Here is an 18,233-nt window from a genome sequence, read left to right as displayed (position 1 = left end):
GATCAGTTTTCAAATTACGTGATTCTGGTAGGCAGGGCACTTAAAGAATGCCCTTCAAAAAGAATAAATTAGTACATTAAGGAAGTTAATTTTAACCTATTTCACTCACTGCCTTGCCTGAGATGCTGTTTATGCTATACGTTCAAATGAACCAAGTACAAATAAATTACTAATCGGATAAAGGACCGAAAATAAAAAGAGGGGAAAAAATTAAATAATATATTTAACTAAGCTGACACAATCACAGCAACTCCAACAAGCACAGATCCATGGTCACAGTTCCACATCACAGCACTCAAACATTGCAATCTCAAATAGTTTTACTAGTTGCAACACAAAACCACCTTGTTCAAATCCCTCGTTTTTCTAACGTCACAAAATAAATTATACCAAGCAATTCTCTGGTGCGAACAAAATATACAACGCCATTCACTCGCTGAATGGAAGAATTATGCACCATGAATTTTCAATAAATTTTCTGGTCAAATAAAATGACACTTTTTTTTTACAGACTTGTGTTAAAAAATGTACATGTATATAAAAAATGCCAAAGGAAGCTTTATACATTTCAAAAACTTTCTGTAAATAATTTGCAACAAAATATAATTTCCACAGCTCACATGAAAAAGCACTTTAAAGATATTATCTGTCTCTATGATAAGGTTTTCTATACATTTAGTACTGATTTTACAATACCAGTGTTTACACTCTTATAATACGCTACAATATTGAGATAGCAACTCTCTTCTCTCTTTAATAAAACACAAAGATATAACATACAGCTGAATGACAACAGGCTATTTATTACAACTGACATTTCATATAGTACAGTAATTCTGCGTGACTATACTGCATGTGAACTTTTGATACAATAACTAAAACGCAACTCCCTGAGTAACCAAGAGATGTTAATCACTTGAGTCCAGCTTGAACTAGGTATAATACACACTAAACAACACAGATAAATAACAACTTGAAGGAAAATTTCATAATAGTTTGGTTTGCATGTTTATGCTTCACTTTAGGCAAACATTAGTATTATAAACTATTTGCTCCAGGATCACAAAAAAAAATTTTAAGTACTGTACAAAAGTAAAAACTATAGAAAATGATTTAGTATTCTTTAAAAAATAATATGTACCCAATTTAATAAAAACTATTATCTCTGCTGATACCAACAAAGAAACATCTGAACTATCATACTGGATCACTAAGCAATAACAATAATTACAGCATGAAAACAAACCTAAACAAGACTTCATATAAAAAAAAACAATTGCCACAAAACATTAAAAAGGTACTTTATTGTATTGCACTAACTGCATTATGGTTACTGTTCCGTGATAAAAATAGTTTCTCATATTATGCTACTTATTGTCCAAAATATAAATTTTTTTTACACTTATTACAAAATTAAATGTGTTGCACAGCACCAGTTCTACAATTTGTACAGAAATAATGGGCATACAAACATCAGCGGGGGAAAACCATTTTATTTTTTTTTATATATAAAAACTTCACAAAAACAACATGCAGATCAAAATCACACTTCATTGCACATGCATTACAATATCACATTCATTGCAAATTTTGCAGAAATAATTATATTTCTCACAATTCAGAAGAAAAACAAAGTGTTTAAAAGGTTTAACGCAAAAAAAATTAACCATCAATCTCGTACGTAACAACGAAAATAATATTTCTGCGACCGTAAACGATAAAGATACGAAAACTAATTCGGTGGTACAGCTCGCCGACCGCGAGGATCGGACGGGACGATCCCGGACAGGCGAGGAAGGGGGAAGCCATCACGCTTCGCAGGCGGCGGGGTCTCGCGACTCCTGGCCCGGCTGTGGTCACCTGAGGCACACGGTGGCCTTCTCGATGCCCAGCAGCTGGCGCACCCGGTCGGTGTACCTGACCAGCGCCACCTTGGAGGCGCGGATGTTGATGCGCTCGCCGGCGCCCAGCAGGTTGCAGCAGCGCGCCTGATCCAGGAAGTCCTGCATCCTGAGCTCGCGGAAGACGGCGCGGGGCGGCACCGAGGGGTCCGTGCCCAGCTGGCGCAGCACGGCGTCGCGCGACTTGCAGCGCAGCACGGAGGTGAGGTCCTGGAGCAGCACCCAGCGGTCGGCGGCCGGCTCGCTGCGGAGCCGGTACAGCACGGGCATGGCGGCCTCGCACGTCTCCACCTCCAGCTCGTCCGCGTCGTCGGGCACCGGGGACGCGGGGCCGGGGGGCTCCGCCACCGGGTCGTACCCGTACTCCTTGGGATCTGCCCCGCACAGCGCCACGTCAGTGCCAGCACGGCGCACACACGTCACGAGAACAACCGGACGTAGTCACGCAAAAAGGGAACCGACCCACATGAAACCCTATTCAGAGTATTTTCAAGTTAAAAGTTAATTTATAAATTGTAATTCTCATGTTGGTAACATAATGCGGGTATAATTTTAACGGTCTAGTATAAAATACCGAAATGATAATAGCGACGACGGTACGATCAACCTTGTACTATTTTAATTTTATTTTCAAATAAAATAAAACAAAATTGTGGGTTGGTTCCTTTTTTGCATAACTAAGTCCATTACTAACAAAGAAGCAACATATGATTATTACTGAATGTGAAAAAATATTCAAGAGGTATAACCTCTGAATATATATATATACTGTATAGAAGTCGCAAGTGGATAGGATTTACTCTACGTTTTTCAGGAGCGTATGATGAGCAGCTTGGGAACTTCACCGCTGCAGGGCGCTGCCGTAACGCCCTGTATCGTCTTAGTTGTTATTTACACGTTAGAGCGCAGCACTGTCGCCCGCTGTCATTCCCCCGCACCCCCAACCCAACATTCACTGCAGCTCAAGGTCGTTCAACGGAAGTTTGTGCGTCACGGGTGGAGGACAACGCGTGTTAGAGGGAGGGTGGGGAAGGGGTGTTTGAAGAGTTCGACACTTGTCCGCTAGGGACCACCACAAGTCGTTGCCCTAGAGATGGTGGCAATTGCGGCGGTGAATTAACCAACTACCTCAAACCGTATTAGAAATTTTAACCTGGGCTGGAGACTTCTATACAGTATATATATTCAAAGGTATAACTATGTATCTACTAACATCTACCAGCACAAGGAAACCAATTGACACAGAAGGGAGAAACTCTGGTGCTGCCAATACCATAGCTACACTTCTGCCATGCTGATTACAACCCAGAATTTTTTCAACTGCTGAACCCAAAGTACCGGACCGAGCAGATGACCACGAGACTTCCCAAGATGCATCCTCAAGTTGAAACCGTATGAGAGCCTGTCACGTCTTCAAAATTAATGTCTTGAACATCAAGAAAGAGTGTAGTCTACTCGACAGAACAAACTACTTAACTGCGTCATTTCTATTTTGTATCAGTCGCTCTGCATCAAACTAAATTAATAAGAACAGTTTGTAATGAAATAATTGCGCTTTTGGTAGAACGTAGGTTAGTAGAAGACATATTTTATTCATACTGTTGCTTCGAATATATTTGAGTATAGCAAAATAATATTCACATAGTAAATTGGATACACACTTGCTAAGGTTTTGTGCTAATTAAACTTCAATATTACATCAGAAGTCCAGCTCTAGCAACACTGAGTACTAATATAGGATAAATATTATAAAGTTAAGCAAAACCATATAACAGTTGATTTGAATCTTAAGTTGTGAATTCTATCAAATAACACACTTTCAGAGATGGTCATACATGGGCAATGGTTAGAATCAACCGCATCTAATTTAGAATATTTATTTAATTGAAGGATATTAAATTCAATACACTGCTTGTAAATGACCATTGAAATTGGGTATTGATGTATGATGTTCATGAAAGTTCGTTTAAGTACATGAATGTTGAACATTTTCAGCTCTTTGATTATTCTAGATAGAATCAAGCATTAAGTTTCTTGCACCCACACCTATTGTGTCAATATCTTGATTTTTGTGACATATTTCACACAGAGTCAGTAGAGTACATGCACTAGGTGCATTTCACAATAGAATTAATTATATTTTATTTAAATTTATTTTCTTACGAAAATTTTATTTAAATTTAGCAACTGTGGGGTGGTTACAACCAGCTGCCCCATAATGTTTGGAGTGCCACTGCGAAACCTCCCTGGACGACACATTGACTCTTTGGGACAAGTGTTGGCCACGTATGTGTTTGTCAAGTTTGGACTAGTTCTGCCTGGTCACATTGTGGGGAATGGCTTGAATGTTGCCGGTGAAAGGGAGGATTTCCGGCGGTAATTCTGTTTTTCCCACCAACCCCTCCCCTCTTCCACGAGACAAGTTTGGAGATGTCAGAAAGCTACGACTACAACCTTTAAAACCAGTTCATACAGTAAGAAGTATCCTTTTCCTGCTAAGTTCACTCGTCATTCAATTACAGTTGAACCTCATTACAAAGTACTAAAAATAATTCTCACTTTTAAGCCTGCATGTTGAAATGCCTACTAAATCCTTAACATTTAAGGACCCCGCCTACCTGGGCACAAACACAAGTGTGCAGAGATTCAGAAAAAAAACTTCAAGATTTAAAAACTCTTCAATTTATCTGAGACGTGTCTGTTTATTAAGAAAATGCTGAGGGCAGATGAATAGTTCTGTTTACCGATTTAGTTCTTAGAAGAATGAAAATGGCTTAAAAGCATGTTTTCAAAATAACTTTTAGGCATTGAAACACCCGGTACAGATTCTTGAAAACACTCAAAAAAAACATACATTTGCACCTTCGTCTTCATTTCTCCGAAATGTAATTGCAATGGTCACCGATCAAACCTCATAGCTGCCCTATGCATGTGCCAGTTCAGGTCCTTGCACTTTAAAGGCAAACTTATCATCCCACCCCGCCAACACAAGTACACCCGTCACTAGCCGGTCCCCTTAACAACAGTTGTGTAAATATAAGATTATTATTAATTCCTAGAGACCTGCAAAATTCGCGGTTTTGACGGCCTTCAGGATAGACTGCACATACATACCCCTGTACACTCGGGCAAATAACGCAAGTTCATTGGCTGCCGACTCGTAAAGTCGTCTCGGCTGGCTTGTCCGTGATTCGATCCTTCTTCGGTTGAGGGTTAATAACAACTGGTTGAAATTCGTCCAGATGAACAGTAAGCCAATAGCAAAATTATCTAAGAGGCACGTGTGTTTGAATTCTAGCCCATCACTGAACGAATCCACGAATTTTGCAGGTCTCTATTAATTCCCGAGACTAAGGCTCCGTGTGTGGTCCGTTGGAGACGCACCACAGACAGCCGCGGGGCCGAGGAACTGCCAGGGGGGCGCCGGAAGGCCCTGCACGTCCGCCAGGTGGCACTGCAGCAGGAAGCGAGACGTCTCCTCCGTGGCCAGCGACAGGGGCGTGTGGCCACTGTAGGTCGCCAGCAGTGGGTCGGCGCCGTACGACAGCAGCAGGCGTATCAGCTCCACGTAGCCGTTGTCCGCCACCTCGTGCAGCGGCCTGCCGACAAACACGACCGCCGTCCCTTCACACCCGTCAAGACACCCTCGAAATCAACCCTTGATAGAGAGACATGCGCTTGGAAACATCCACTCAGACCAGAGACTTTGCCAGTCAACTCTGGTTGCAAAAAGACCTGGAGTTTATGTTTCATCCACAGCGATAACTCTGCTTCAGCATCCCCAGTTGGCTCTAGTTTTTTGTTCACGTCACCGCCATCACGCACTCGTCAACAACTGTGATGCAGCCGTTGTCTCGTCCTCTCGTCTCAACTTTTTTTTTGCCACCCCCAGGACAAAACAACTCTGCCCGTGGACCCATTTATCTGGCAACAGCCTGGTTGGAAAACTTAGATATTTTCTTAAGACAATCCAGCAGGCTATGCAAGCAGATCGACTGACAGCAGAGCCAGTGTTTAATTGTATGTGAATATTGGTGACGAGCGTGATCCAGAGGCGAAAAGACTGACTTCAGCTGGTAAGGGAGGCTTTGCAGCTTAAGAGAGGAAGCCCTGAGGCAACAGTTTGAGACATGGTGTGCAAGTTGGTAGTTGTGAAAGAGTGCTAGGAGATAGTGATGCGTACACAAGCTACCATTAAGCAAGTGATTTACTTGTGAGTCAAGACTCCAGTAACGTATGTGAATGGTAGCATAATCATGATTAATATTTGTATTTCGATAACCTTTAGAGAAATCTGAATTCAAGATTAAGTGTGCAGTCAAGCAAGATAGTGAAGATGACTTGTGTAAATATTAGTGAATAACTAGATGTAGATTAAAATCAAATGGGCTATCCTTCAAAACAAGATATCCCCCACTCAAAAACTTCAAGGAAATAAGTTCCTCGACTTATTTTCTTATAAAATGCTCCATGTTTAAAATTGGTGGATACTAAAATTGGTTTAATTACATATCTACATGCACATTTAAACATTTAATTTTTTTTTTTTTTTATAATTTTGAACAGTGCCACAGTTTTGCCTTTAGACACATGACCAAGAAAGCTTTTCCGACATGTGGCAAAGCAGAACTAACGAAAATGTTCACTTCAGCATTAACTAGCCCTAGTGCTCAACTCCTCACCACAATTGAGATCCCTAAAGAAATGAAAGGTGACGAGATAAGCGCACTGATGTGATGAACGGGTGGAACAGGCATATCCCGACAAAACCCATCAGCTCTTGGCAACATCCTTGACGAAAATTAGTCGTAAGTATGGAAAAGCTGATCCACGCAGGCCATGAATGTTGCCCTGATGGTGGACGGCTAACCTACAAGTGCACCAGATGGTCCTCAACCGAGGGGCATTCAGTATGGACTGGTCAATGAATACGAGCAATAGTAACAATCCCGTGGAATAACAGCTGAGCATAAAAATCAAATGTAATGACTACACAACGCAGCTAGGATAAAAGAACATGTTGATTACTAACACCTCATTCAAATAGAGTAAAATTATATATTTCCAGCAAGGTTTGTTTTAAAACCACTCGTTTACTAGCTCTGCTACAACAGTGCTCAATAGACAGAATAAGATGGCAAGTTTCTTTCCAACAGCCTTGAATTTTTTTTTTTGTGTGATTACAGACAAAAAAAATTTCTTTAAGTTACGCACACCCATTGATAATTACCAAAGGTAACACAAACAAGTGGAACACACGTAAATTATGAAAACAACAGTCCCATCAGGAAGAAATAATTCTTTCATATTGTCAATTTAATATATAAAAAACAACTTCACCATTCTACACAACACAGTAGCTGTTCATTCAAAAATTTGACTCATGCGAATTTATTTCACTAAATTACTTGTATTAGTACATACTAAATTTTTTTAAGCTGCAGCCTTGTAGATTTACATACAATTCAATGAAAATACTTCAGCATAACAAAGAAAAATTTAACCAAGTTATTAATATTTTGGAATAAACTACAAGAGTCACCTGGTGAATCACCGACTGAGAAAAAAAAGTCTCAAGAGACAACAGTAGCAGGTTAATAACTACAAACACACATTTCTACACATATCATGTACCATGTAAAAAAGAAGCCATAGAAAATATTTTTTGAACTTGGTGTCGGTAATATCTTTGAATATATATACTGTATAGAAGTCGCCATCCCAGGTTAAAATTTCCAATACGGTTTTGAGGTAGTTGGTTAATTCACCGCCGCAATCGCCACACATCTCTAGGGCATCGACTTGTGGTGGTCCCTGGCGGACAAGTGTCGAACTCTTCAAACACCCCTTCCCCCTCCCCGGTGAACGACCTTGAGCTGCAGTGAATGATGGGTGGGGGGGTGCAGGGGAATGACAGCGGGCGACAGTGCTGCGCTCTAACGTGTAAATAACAACCCAAGACGATACAGGGCGTTACGGCAGCGCACTGCAGCGGTGAAGTTCCCAAGCTGCTCATCATACGCTCCTTGAAAAACGTAGAGTAAATCCTATCCACTCGCGACTTCTAAACAGTATATATATTCAAAGGTAATATCAAAGTGTGTTCCGTACCGGAGACCGCCAGGGGCGCTGTCGCTGACGTTTGCCCCGTACATGAGCAGCAGGCGGGCTATTTCGAGGTGCCCTCGCGCGCAGGCGTTGTGGAGGGGGGTGTAGCCAGCGTTGTCTCGTGGCGACGGGTGGTTGTCCAATACTTCCAGGCAATACGCAGCCACATCCTGAACAAATAGCGTTTACACACCTTACACAAGAGCCTAGCAACACAACAGCCAGCGGAAAAATAACCCCCGACATCTTCCATCACTCCCCCATATGCTCAATTTTAAAAATTTTTTCACCTTCAACTAAACACAAAACAAAATATCAAGTAAATACATAAAAAAATTAAGTTAACATTAAAATACAGAAACTAGTTAAAGTATAATATAAAAAAAAAATTACGACTTCGCAATTTTTACCCTCCCAGCCCTCAAGCAGAGATGCGAATGGCGATCAGTGAAGTGGTATGCCATTCCTGGCCACCAGAAGCACAGATGAGGAACACGACTAGGGAACTGAGCCGCAGACAGATGGTAGGGAAGGGAGTGAAACAACTTCCAAACACACACACACGCTTGTGGCAGCACATAGATAATCATGTTATTCAAGAACGTAAAAAAAAAAGTAGCAGGATAAATAAATTAGAAATTCCTGGTGTAACTGAAAAACTTTTGAGAAAAAAAAAAGCCACAGCACACTCACCGTGTAGCCCAGTCTCGCAGCTCTGTGCAACAACGTCTCTCCCAGGCCCTTGTTTATAACCCAACCACGAATCTCACTCTGAATATCTTGCACAGATTCCGAGCTTGGCCGCGGGATCCAAAACTGGAAAGAGAAACATACCAATTGTAACTTGCTATGGAAGACTTGCTTTGATGTTTTAAACTTACAACGTGTTTCAATATCAAGAGGTCTAAAGACTAAGTGAAGACTTGCCATTTGAAAATGATCCTTTGCTTAAAAGATTTAGTTTGTAGGATTTTGATTATTATCTGAATGTATTTTTTTTTATGATAGCGCTCAACACAACCCATCAAATAATTTTGAAAACCAAGTGAGTGTCAGTGTCTTGACAAAATTACTTGTTTATTAATTTTATTTTAAAGTGTTGTACATGCATTTTACACTACAAAACACTTAAAATTTCTTTATTATAATGCAAAAAAGAACAGAGCACTTGCTAGCTCTAATGTGATCTAGGCCTACATCTTCAAACTGCCGAAACCACGACAGACCCTAGAACCACTCAACATTGTTTAAGCCTTTTCAGACATACAATTCTCCAAGCAATAAAGTGAAATAAAATATTGCCTTAAATTATTAAATACACTGGAATGAACCATTATGGTTAACAAATCAGCCAGTTAAAACAAGAAACCAAAATGAATAAGTCAGCTGAACATACTGATCGACTCTTAATATTGCACGGATGATCTAACAAAGGGAGAGCATGACTTGGGAAATTCACTTCGGGATGATACTCGTGTGTTAGTAGAATGCCTTTAGTGTATTCCACTAAAATAATAAAGCGCACTGGCCAGCCAACTACAAGAAAAAAGCCTTTGAAAATTTAAGCACAGTTTAAGTACTAAAGTTTTACTCTGGCCAGCAGCACAGCGGCCTAGGTGATAACGTACTTGCTTGCTGCCCAAAACGCTCACGTTTAAATTCTTACAGAAGGTCACTTTTTTTATAATACTAATTTAGATAGTTTTTGTTGATAAACCTACTGTTTGCAAATATTAATTTAAATATAAATTGTTATTTTTTATTACAATAATTGTATTTAAGGTGTGGTTATAAGTTTTTAAATATCCCATTTAAACAGTTACAAAATATTCAGTTAAAACCGCGAAAAAATAAACTCAAAAATATAAAAATGTCATAATAATGTCATAATGTCATCGAAGTCCAGAATGTTAACAGGATTATATACCGACAACCTTAAAAAAATTTTTTTTAATCATACGTCTGAAAGGAACCGTTTCTTTTACTTATAACTCTCTTTTAGGGTGGGCAAACAAAACCTGGAATGACCTAATCTTCCAGAATGACAAAATTGCCTTCTTCTACAATTATAATTATTCCTCCAAAATGTACCCCTTTTGTTCAGCCTTGCAAAGATTATTTTTATAGACAGGTAAAAAAAATCTAACGATTTTCAGAATTATGCTCATTTAAACTAACAAAATCTAGAAACAAATTTCCATGAAGACTGTACCAAAATACAATCACTAGATTATCACCAATTGTCATCCCCAATTTTTTAAACCAATAAATTATGCTTGGTATGCTTCTAACTTTCACAAAGATTTCTCTATCTTCAGAATGTTAAGAAATATGTTTTACAACATATCTACTTCAACAATGTTGTTTATGTAAACAATCCTCTAATATTAAAGGTGTGAGATGCCAAGAAAATTTTTTGTTTCCTATGTTTTTTATGATAATTTTCATCCAGGTTCTTGTTTGTAAAACAAACTATATGAATAACATTTATTAATGAAAATCAACTTTTTAATTATTGTGAAGCACTATATAAAACTAATATTTTATTTTGGAAAATTGAATTATTGCTGTAATTAAATCAAGTAATATAAAATAAATAAAAAAACTAATAAATTAAAATAAAATTATTTGTATTTAAATTACTAATATTTGTAAACATTAGATTTTAAAAAAAAGTGACAGTCCGTGAGAATCAAAACCCTAGTGTCTGGGCAGCAAGCAAGTAGGTTACTACTTAGGCCAATGCACCATTGGCCAGAGTGAAGCTTAACTAGCAAATAAATTGTGCTTAAATTTTCAAAGGATTTTTTTCTCAGAATCAGCTGGCCTGTATGCTTCATTACTTTAAGGGGTGAACACCCTAAAGGTATACTACTAATACACAGAGACAGGGCAGCAACTAGAGTCTCTGGCACCCGGGGCATGAATGGATTCATGCGCCCCCCCCCCCCCTCTTTTTTTGCACATACCACACCAATAAAGCGGGTGGTCCGGGGGCTCTCCCACGGAAAAATGGTGCTATTTAAGCATTTTCCATACCTACATGTAACAGTTTCTGTGCTACTGTAACTTCCATTCATGAACCCACTATGTCTATAAAGTAGTCCGTGTAATCACTAGACTTGTTCATTAAATATGTTGAGACTTTATATTGTAAATCAGATTAGACATTCCTGGCATGCGAGTTAAAAAACATTTTTACCAGTTATCAGTTGTAGTAGGAATTACAATGCAAGCGATCTCGGCACCCCCACAGCTTTGCGCCCGGGGCGTATGCCCCGCTTGCCCCCCCTTAGTTGCGGCCCTGCACAGAGTCTCATCCTAAAGCAAATTTTCCAAGGCATGCCCACCCCTTATAGGAATCACCACACATCAAAGTTTGGCAACATTCTAACTACCCAAGTAATTTTGCAATACTTGCTTTTGTGAACTGCCGCATAGTTTTAGGGTGTTGCATATTAGTTAATTTTTGTGGAAAACAAGAAGATAAAACATAGCTAACTTATCCCTGCAAGAAAAAAAATGAAGAAAAACTTTAATCATCTGCCACAATTATTGTGTGCAAGCTATCTATAGTTGACTGTAAAAGGTCTTGGATCACTTAAAAAAATTTTTTTTATTAAGTTATGCGTTCATACAAATCAATTTTTAAAAAAATCTTCATAGAACTCTTATCAATGTAGTTTTTTACACTTTTACAAAAACAAGACGGAACATGTTTAGTCGTGCAAATAACATGGCCAGCTATGTTGTATTACGATTACTACACGTACAAAGATTACATACTTAAAATGGCAATTCTACAAAATTAATGCTTACCTTCTTTCTTTCTTTGACAACTTCACCATCACAGTCTTTTTTCTGCTGTTTCTTTTTCTTGCGAATGTAATCGAATCCCGAGTGAAATTTCCGACGCACCGTGCGCAGTTTTATGCGCTTCCCAGTGATGGTCCGCCCGGGTTTCAACTGCGCCCTGGCACCCACCTCGCCGTTCGCAAACCCGGCGGGATTCGAGAACAAGTTAGTCCCATCACTCAAGAGCTTTTTCGGAGAGAGCAATTTCAGCACGCCGTGCCCCTGCCTTTGCTTGCCGAGAAGCAGCCGCCTCTTCGCGCCCGACACGGTCTTGTGGTTCCAGACCATCCCTTTGTTCCTGGCCCCGCCACGGCCTTTGGTCGCCCCCTCCCTTCGAGTCCTGTCGGGCCTGTCGCCCTCGCAACACTCCCCCAACCTGTCCTCCTGGCACGCCGGAGGGGCAGACGCGGGGCGATCCGCCCCGAAGACCGCACGTATCGTGGCCTTGTGACGCATCGCCCGTGTCCTGCCTCGCGTCCTTGACACGCACACTTCAGCCTCCGACAAGCGACTGTTTATCCTCAACACACTGTTAAAACTCTGAGACACTTTATCTTTCCTGCCAGCGCCCACCAAAACAGAGTCCTCAATATCACAGACTTTATTACTCTCTTTCAAACAGTTCCTACCCACTTCTTTGGCGTCCAGTCTCGCGGCCAAATGTTTCTTATTGATTCTTTTAATTTTCTTGTTCAACGAATCCGAACGCATTATTAACTCAGGGGTGTTTGTGGCAGAGCGGGTAAAAATGCACGGACTATTCTTTCCATTGTCCTTTGATTCTGAAGCAGACTTGTCTTTAAAGTTGCTCGAGCTAAGTTTACTCGCAATCCTGTTCAATAAAGCATAATTATTATCACTCACTTTACACTTGTTTTTGATGGAAAAAGTTGTTGAAGAAGAAGCTTCTTCAGAATCTGGTGCAACGTTCCAACTTCTTTGAGGCAAGGACCAATTCGAAGAGAAATTGGAATTTGAATCCACATCGCTGTCTGCCATTTCACTGCGTACGGAGCTCCACGTACGATGGGAACCAAGCAGATTGGACGTGTCGGTCCCTTTGCGCTGGGGTGAGAAGTCGAACGAGTCCAGAGTGGACGTGGCTGGAGAATGGAGTGGTGCGTCCAAGTCGGGTAGAGACGAACACAACCTGTTTGAAGGACGGGGGATACTGATCAACTTCGGTGGCATACGAAGGGATCGTTTGTAACTATACACTGCTTCTTCCCAACCAGGCTGGAAGTCTGGCATATCACCAAACTGGTTTTTTTTGTTGACTGGAGTTAATTTTTTTTCAGGTGAAGGATTTTTCTTTGGTGTAGCAGTATCTTTGGAGCGCAATTTCATCCCAACATTCAACTTTTTCTGGCATTTCCTGCGTCTTAAGCGCCTTGGGATCGCATGAACTTGCCCATCGCAATCACTATCAAATCCTTCGCTTTTGCTACCACCATCAGCACCTGCATCTCTACTTGTCTCAGTTTTGACCAATCTCGCTTTCATTTCAGCCAAACTAATCTCGTCCTCTACATCCTTATCAGGTTCTTTTTCTGGTAAAGCCTTTTTTCTTGGACGTCCTCTGCTACGTCTAACAAGTGGCAAATCTTCTTCAGATTCATTTGTTTTTCTTTTCTTACCTTTTGAAGAACTATTTTCTAGTTTATTTGGTTTTTCTTCTACTTTATTATTTATTTTCAGTTTCTTGCTGCCTAAAATTTTGTTCTTATTATAAAATTTCTTTCCAATTTTACCCAGAGCTAACTTAATTTTATCTCCCAACTTTTCTTTTTTACTAACAGTTTTATTACATTTTTCTGATGCATTCTCTTTATCAAACGCTATTTGTTTCTTGTCTGATGAAAACGTCTCTGTTTCTTCTAACTGCTTTTCTTTCAGTCCTAGAACATTAACTACAGAAGGAACATTTTTTCCCTTCTTGTCAAACAATTTTTCTTTTTTATCTCTTTTCAGTTTCTTCACTTCACCATCTCTCTTGGTTATTACATCTTTTTTGATGGTGAATGTTTTATTTTCAATCGGTAGGTCTTTCTTCTTTACATCATTCTTTATAACCAACATATTGTGTGTTTCTAAAGAGTCCAGAGTTACTCCTTCTGTATCATTTTCTTGTTTTACAACAACATGAAACGATTCCAGCTTATCTTCCATTGCTTCATCCTGATTCACTGGGTGCGCATCTTCTATCTTTTCTTCTTTGATTTCCACTTTAATACCAATATTTTCTTCTTTCTGTGAACCAGCAGTTTCAACAAAATGTGATGTCTTCAAGGGCTTTAGTTTCACCCACCTTTTCACACGATTTGCACCATGTTTCAGTTCTTCCACAAACTCATCACACATGTTCGCCCAAAGAGGGTCACTGACCAGAGATTTTTGATCAACAGCTTTCGTGACTTCCTCTTTAACATCCACACACGCCGCTTCTTGATCGCCCGCTTCAGCGACAGGAACATGAGCTTGCTGTTTGGTGTGCGATTTCCTGTCACGTCGCATCTCGTCCAGCGTCTGCCTCTCGAGCACGGGCATCTCGCTTTCCGAATCAGAGTCGCGGAAGTCGAACACGGACGTCTCGGACGAGCTGCGGAGCCCCGACGGGTCCCTCGGAGGAGCCAAGGAAACCACGCTGGCGGGCTGGCTGCTCCCTCCCGGCTCCTCGTCGGGGCGGCTGAACAAGCGTCTCCTGGGCAGCAGAGAGGCGTTGGCGGGCTCGCGAACCAGCTTCGGCGGACTGCTGCTGCTGCCGACAGAGGTGCTGATGCTGGACAGCGTCGTGCCGCTAGTGCTGGTGGCGCTGCAGTTGTGGGGGGTCTGGTACGACTCCGCGGGATCGCTGCTGGAGTGGGCGAGCTGCTGTGGCGGTGGAGACGAGAACACCACGGGCGTCCCGGGGGTCGTGCGGGGGGAGTGAATGGAGCTGTTTGATGCCGAAATACTGGACGCAGGTGTGGAACTCCTGAACTGGTTCTGCGAGGTGATGTTTAGATGGTCCATGCTTGGTCCCACCTATAAACAAAATATTCATTATCCTGTATTTTTTCACAAACCAAAACAAAAGAAACACCAACTTTTCATAAACCAAAATGAAAATTACCCAAATAACCAAAAAAAAAAAAAAAAGAAAAAAGAAAAAAAAATCTAAAAAAAAATCAAAATTTCAATTAATTATTTTCATGTCAGCAGTAATAACAAAAAATAAATTCCAATGAATTAACGAGATCAATATAAAATTATTATTGTGAATATTTTTCTAACAAATTTTTCTTACTACTAAAACATTACGGTTTCCGTAAATATAGTTTATTCATGTTACATTATTCTTTTTCATATTATTCATATAAAACATCTTTTTCATATTACAGCAATGAAATAAATGTCATATCAATAAATTGTGTGCTTAAAATCACTTGAAAACTGTGAAATTAAAAATATTACAATCGTATGCTTTCTCTTTTCTTTCGTTTCCATTTAACCTGACTGAACAACAGAAACGCATGGCCGGTACAGCTAGCTACATAATAAAAACAGCTACATAATAAAAATTGGAAAACTATTTTGTTTACCAATCAAATATTAGTCCTTGATAAAGATTCTGATCAATTTTAGGATGCCAGGTGAAAGGACACAAAACCGTATTAATTTAGCATGTTCAAAAACATAATGTGAAGTTAAAAATGTCTAATGATATCATACTGATCAAGACAGGCTCTGGAAATAAATTAACATTTACTACAGCTGTTAGAAGTACTCAAAATTAGGAGTAAAAAAGTTGCCCCAATACATTACACGAATGAACAGGGAATAGCAAACTGGGCAACACACCTGTTTCAGTTCCGCTTTTGTCCTTATCCTCGCAGCAAGGTACGCAGCCAGCCCATCGAGTTCGCCCGCGTTCGAGCTGCCGGCAGATGTGGTGGGGGTGTTGGCAGCCATGCTGGTGCTGGTGCTGCTGATGACGTGGGTGTGGTTGTCCGCCTCCGGCCTGCGGAGGGCCTTGTGGGAGTCGTGCTGCATCTCCGCGTCCAGGCAGATGGAGTCGACGGCCCTCGGGAGGTGGAGCTTGTGCGCGAGCGGCGCGTGGCTGTCGTCGAGCGTGTAGGTCGGGATCGGCCGGCCGGCGGCGGCCGCCGACGACTTGAGCCGCGCGTCCGGCTGGCGGGCGGCCAGGTACTGGGACATCTGCTTCTGCCGCTGCCTCTGCTGCAGCTCGTTCTGCAGCTGGCTGATCCTCGCCTCGCGGATCTCCAGGCTGGTGCGCAGCACGCTCAGCACACGCTTGTCCGCGACCCCGCCGGCCGCCGCCCCGTTGCTCCCGGCGCCGCCCGCCGTCGACGACGACATCAGCAGCTGCTGCAGCGCGTTGCCCCGCGGCGGGGGGAGCGGGGCGGCCTGGTGCTGCATGGCGTGCTGCTGCTGCTGCTGCTGCTGCTGCTGCTGCTGCAGCTGCTGCTGCTGCAGCTGAGGGGGAGGGGCGTACGGCGAGGTGTTCTGGAGGGAGACGGGCGAACTGTAACTGGGTGCGGCGCCGGCGGCCACGGGACTCCTTGATGAAGTCGCCGAGTTGTGATGCATCGAGTGGTTCGACTGCTGGTGGGTTTGGTGCGGTAGGTTTTGGCGATGCTGCTGCTGCTGCTGCTGCTGCTGCGACGTATACTGCTGATCCAGAACGTGACTGGTCGGGCTGGTGTTGACCAGAACACCGTTCACCTGCTGCTGATGCTGCAAGTGCTGGTGCATATGTTGCTGATGCTGATGCTGATGCTGATGCTGTTGCTGCAAATGCAAATTCTGTTGCTGTAAATGTTGTTGCTGCATATGCTGCTGCTGCTGCTGCTGTTGCTGCTGTTGCTGCTGTTGCTGCTGTTGCTGCTGCTGCGCTTTAGCATTTGCGTAAGATGACAGTCTTTGTTCTATTTGCTGATCTATTGCATCCCTCCAAGAATCTATCTTAGGAACTTTCGCCGCCACAGAATGTCTGGCGGACTCGCCGGTCCTCTTCTGCCCAAGAGGCGGTGCAGATGGGAATGCCTGCATGTGATTGGCGCCGCGCACATCCATGTAATCCAATCTCCCTTTGTTGTAGCCGGGCAGCGAATCCGGAACCTTCTTGCCGGTCTCGTACGAATGGAGGTACTGGTGGTTGTTCGCCACAGAGTACGGTGGATGCATGTTGGGGTTGTCCGCCTGTTGGCCCGGGTAGTACGGCAAGTGATGGGAGTTCATCATGGAGGCTGTGGTGGTGGCGGCAGCGATGGACGTGGTTGTGGTGGTGATGGCGGTGGAAGAACTCTTCTTGATGCTGCCGACGTGGGGAAGCACCTGCGACTGCGACGAGTAGAGGTGGTGCTGGTGGTGCCTGGAACTGCCGCCCCGCGCCACCTCGAGCTGCTGCGAGGAACTGTGGTGCGAGGCGCCGAAGTTGGGCAGGAAGTCCACTTTCGGCGCCCCGGCGGCGGAAGGAGCGCCAGCCTGGGACTGCCGCGGGCTGCGCTCGAACGAGGGGTAAGGAACATTGGAAGGAAGCTGCGGGGATGGAAGGATCACCCCCGGTTGCTGTGCGGGGCTCCGCATGTGATTGGTGATCACCTTGCCGCCGCCGCCCACGGTCGGCGAGAAGCTGGTCAGGCCGTACACGCCCTCGGCATCGTCCTTGGCGGTCGAGTCGGCCGACTGGCGGACAGTCTTCACGGACAGGTCCAAAGGGGACTCTCGCTTGCTCCTGCCTCCAGTGGATGACGGCGCACTCCTGACCACTGTGTTCGCGACCGTCGTGGGTGTGGTGGAGGACGAAGCAGACAGCCTTTGGTGGCCATTCTGCAGAGCGGTGTTATGCTGCACAGGCGTAGGCAGGGATCGAGCGGTCCCCGACGCTCCATAATACATCTGAAACAAGTTAATAGTTGCTACAAGACAACAATCTAGACAAAGATTAAGTACACTTTACAGTTGCAAAATTTAAACAAAAAAAAAGGTCAGTATAAAAATTACAAAACAATTGCTTTAGAAAATTTTTAATCTTCCACGTTGCAAAATCATTCAAAAAAAGTATAAAACTGTCAAACGGCTCGTTTAACTCAGGGAGATTGTCTCTCTTGACCAACCCTATATTGCCCGAAGCTCAAGGTAGCCCATGGACTGGTTTATGCCCCAGAAAACGCCGTGGTGATGTAGACAGGACGATTCCAAGAATGTTAATTTTGCAAAGCATTTCATTATTGCCTTACGAAATACAAAAGTGAAGGGGTTAATTCTACACCAAGACCAGTCGAATGTGCCCAGCTCCAAAAGTACTGGCAATTTAACCTCGTCTAAAAGACCGTTTAGTTAAAAGTATCTACACATTTGAGAACT

At 42.6% G+C, this 18,233-nt stretch overlaps 1 protein-coding gene across 2 annotated transcripts in view; it reads right to left on the bottom strand.

The window, feature by feature from the left end:
• Nucleotides 1-205: 205 nt before the first annotated feature.
• The window catches only part of LOC134543336 (uncharacterized), a 283,249-nt gene continuing 265,221 nt past the window's right edge, over nucleotides 206-18,233 (bottom strand). For both annotated transcript variants that reach the window (XM_063388292.1, XM_063388293.1), the window contains 6 exons: nucleotides 15,705-17,765; nucleotides 11,829-14,888; nucleotides 8,703-8,825; nucleotides 8,013-8,179; nucleotides 5,286-5,500; nucleotides 206-2,275 (listed from right to left, as the gene is read on the bottom strand). In XM_063388292.1, the coding sequence (XP_063244362.1) occupies nucleotides 1,857-2,275; nucleotides 5,286-5,500; nucleotides 8,013-8,179; nucleotides 8,703-8,825; nucleotides 11,829-14,888; nucleotides 15,705-17,765 (6,045 nt within the window). In that variant the 3' untranslated portion in view covers nucleotides 206-1,856. The remainder of the gene's footprint in view (nucleotides 2,276-5,285; nucleotides 5,501-8,012; nucleotides 8,180-8,702; nucleotides 8,826-11,828; nucleotides 14,889-15,704; nucleotides 17,766-18,233) is intronic.

The sequence above is a fragment of the Bacillus rossius genome, assembly GCF_032445375.1.
Source record: "Bacillus rossius redtenbacheri isolate Brsri chromosome 9 unlocalized genomic scaffold, Brsri_v3 Brsri_v3_scf9_2, whole genome shotgun sequence".
NCBI lineage: Eukaryota > Metazoa > Arthropoda > Insecta > Phasmatodea > Bacillidae > Bacillus > Bacillus rossius.
Note: the sequence above shows the minus strand (reverse complement) of the source record. Positions and strands in the feature narration are given on the sequence as shown.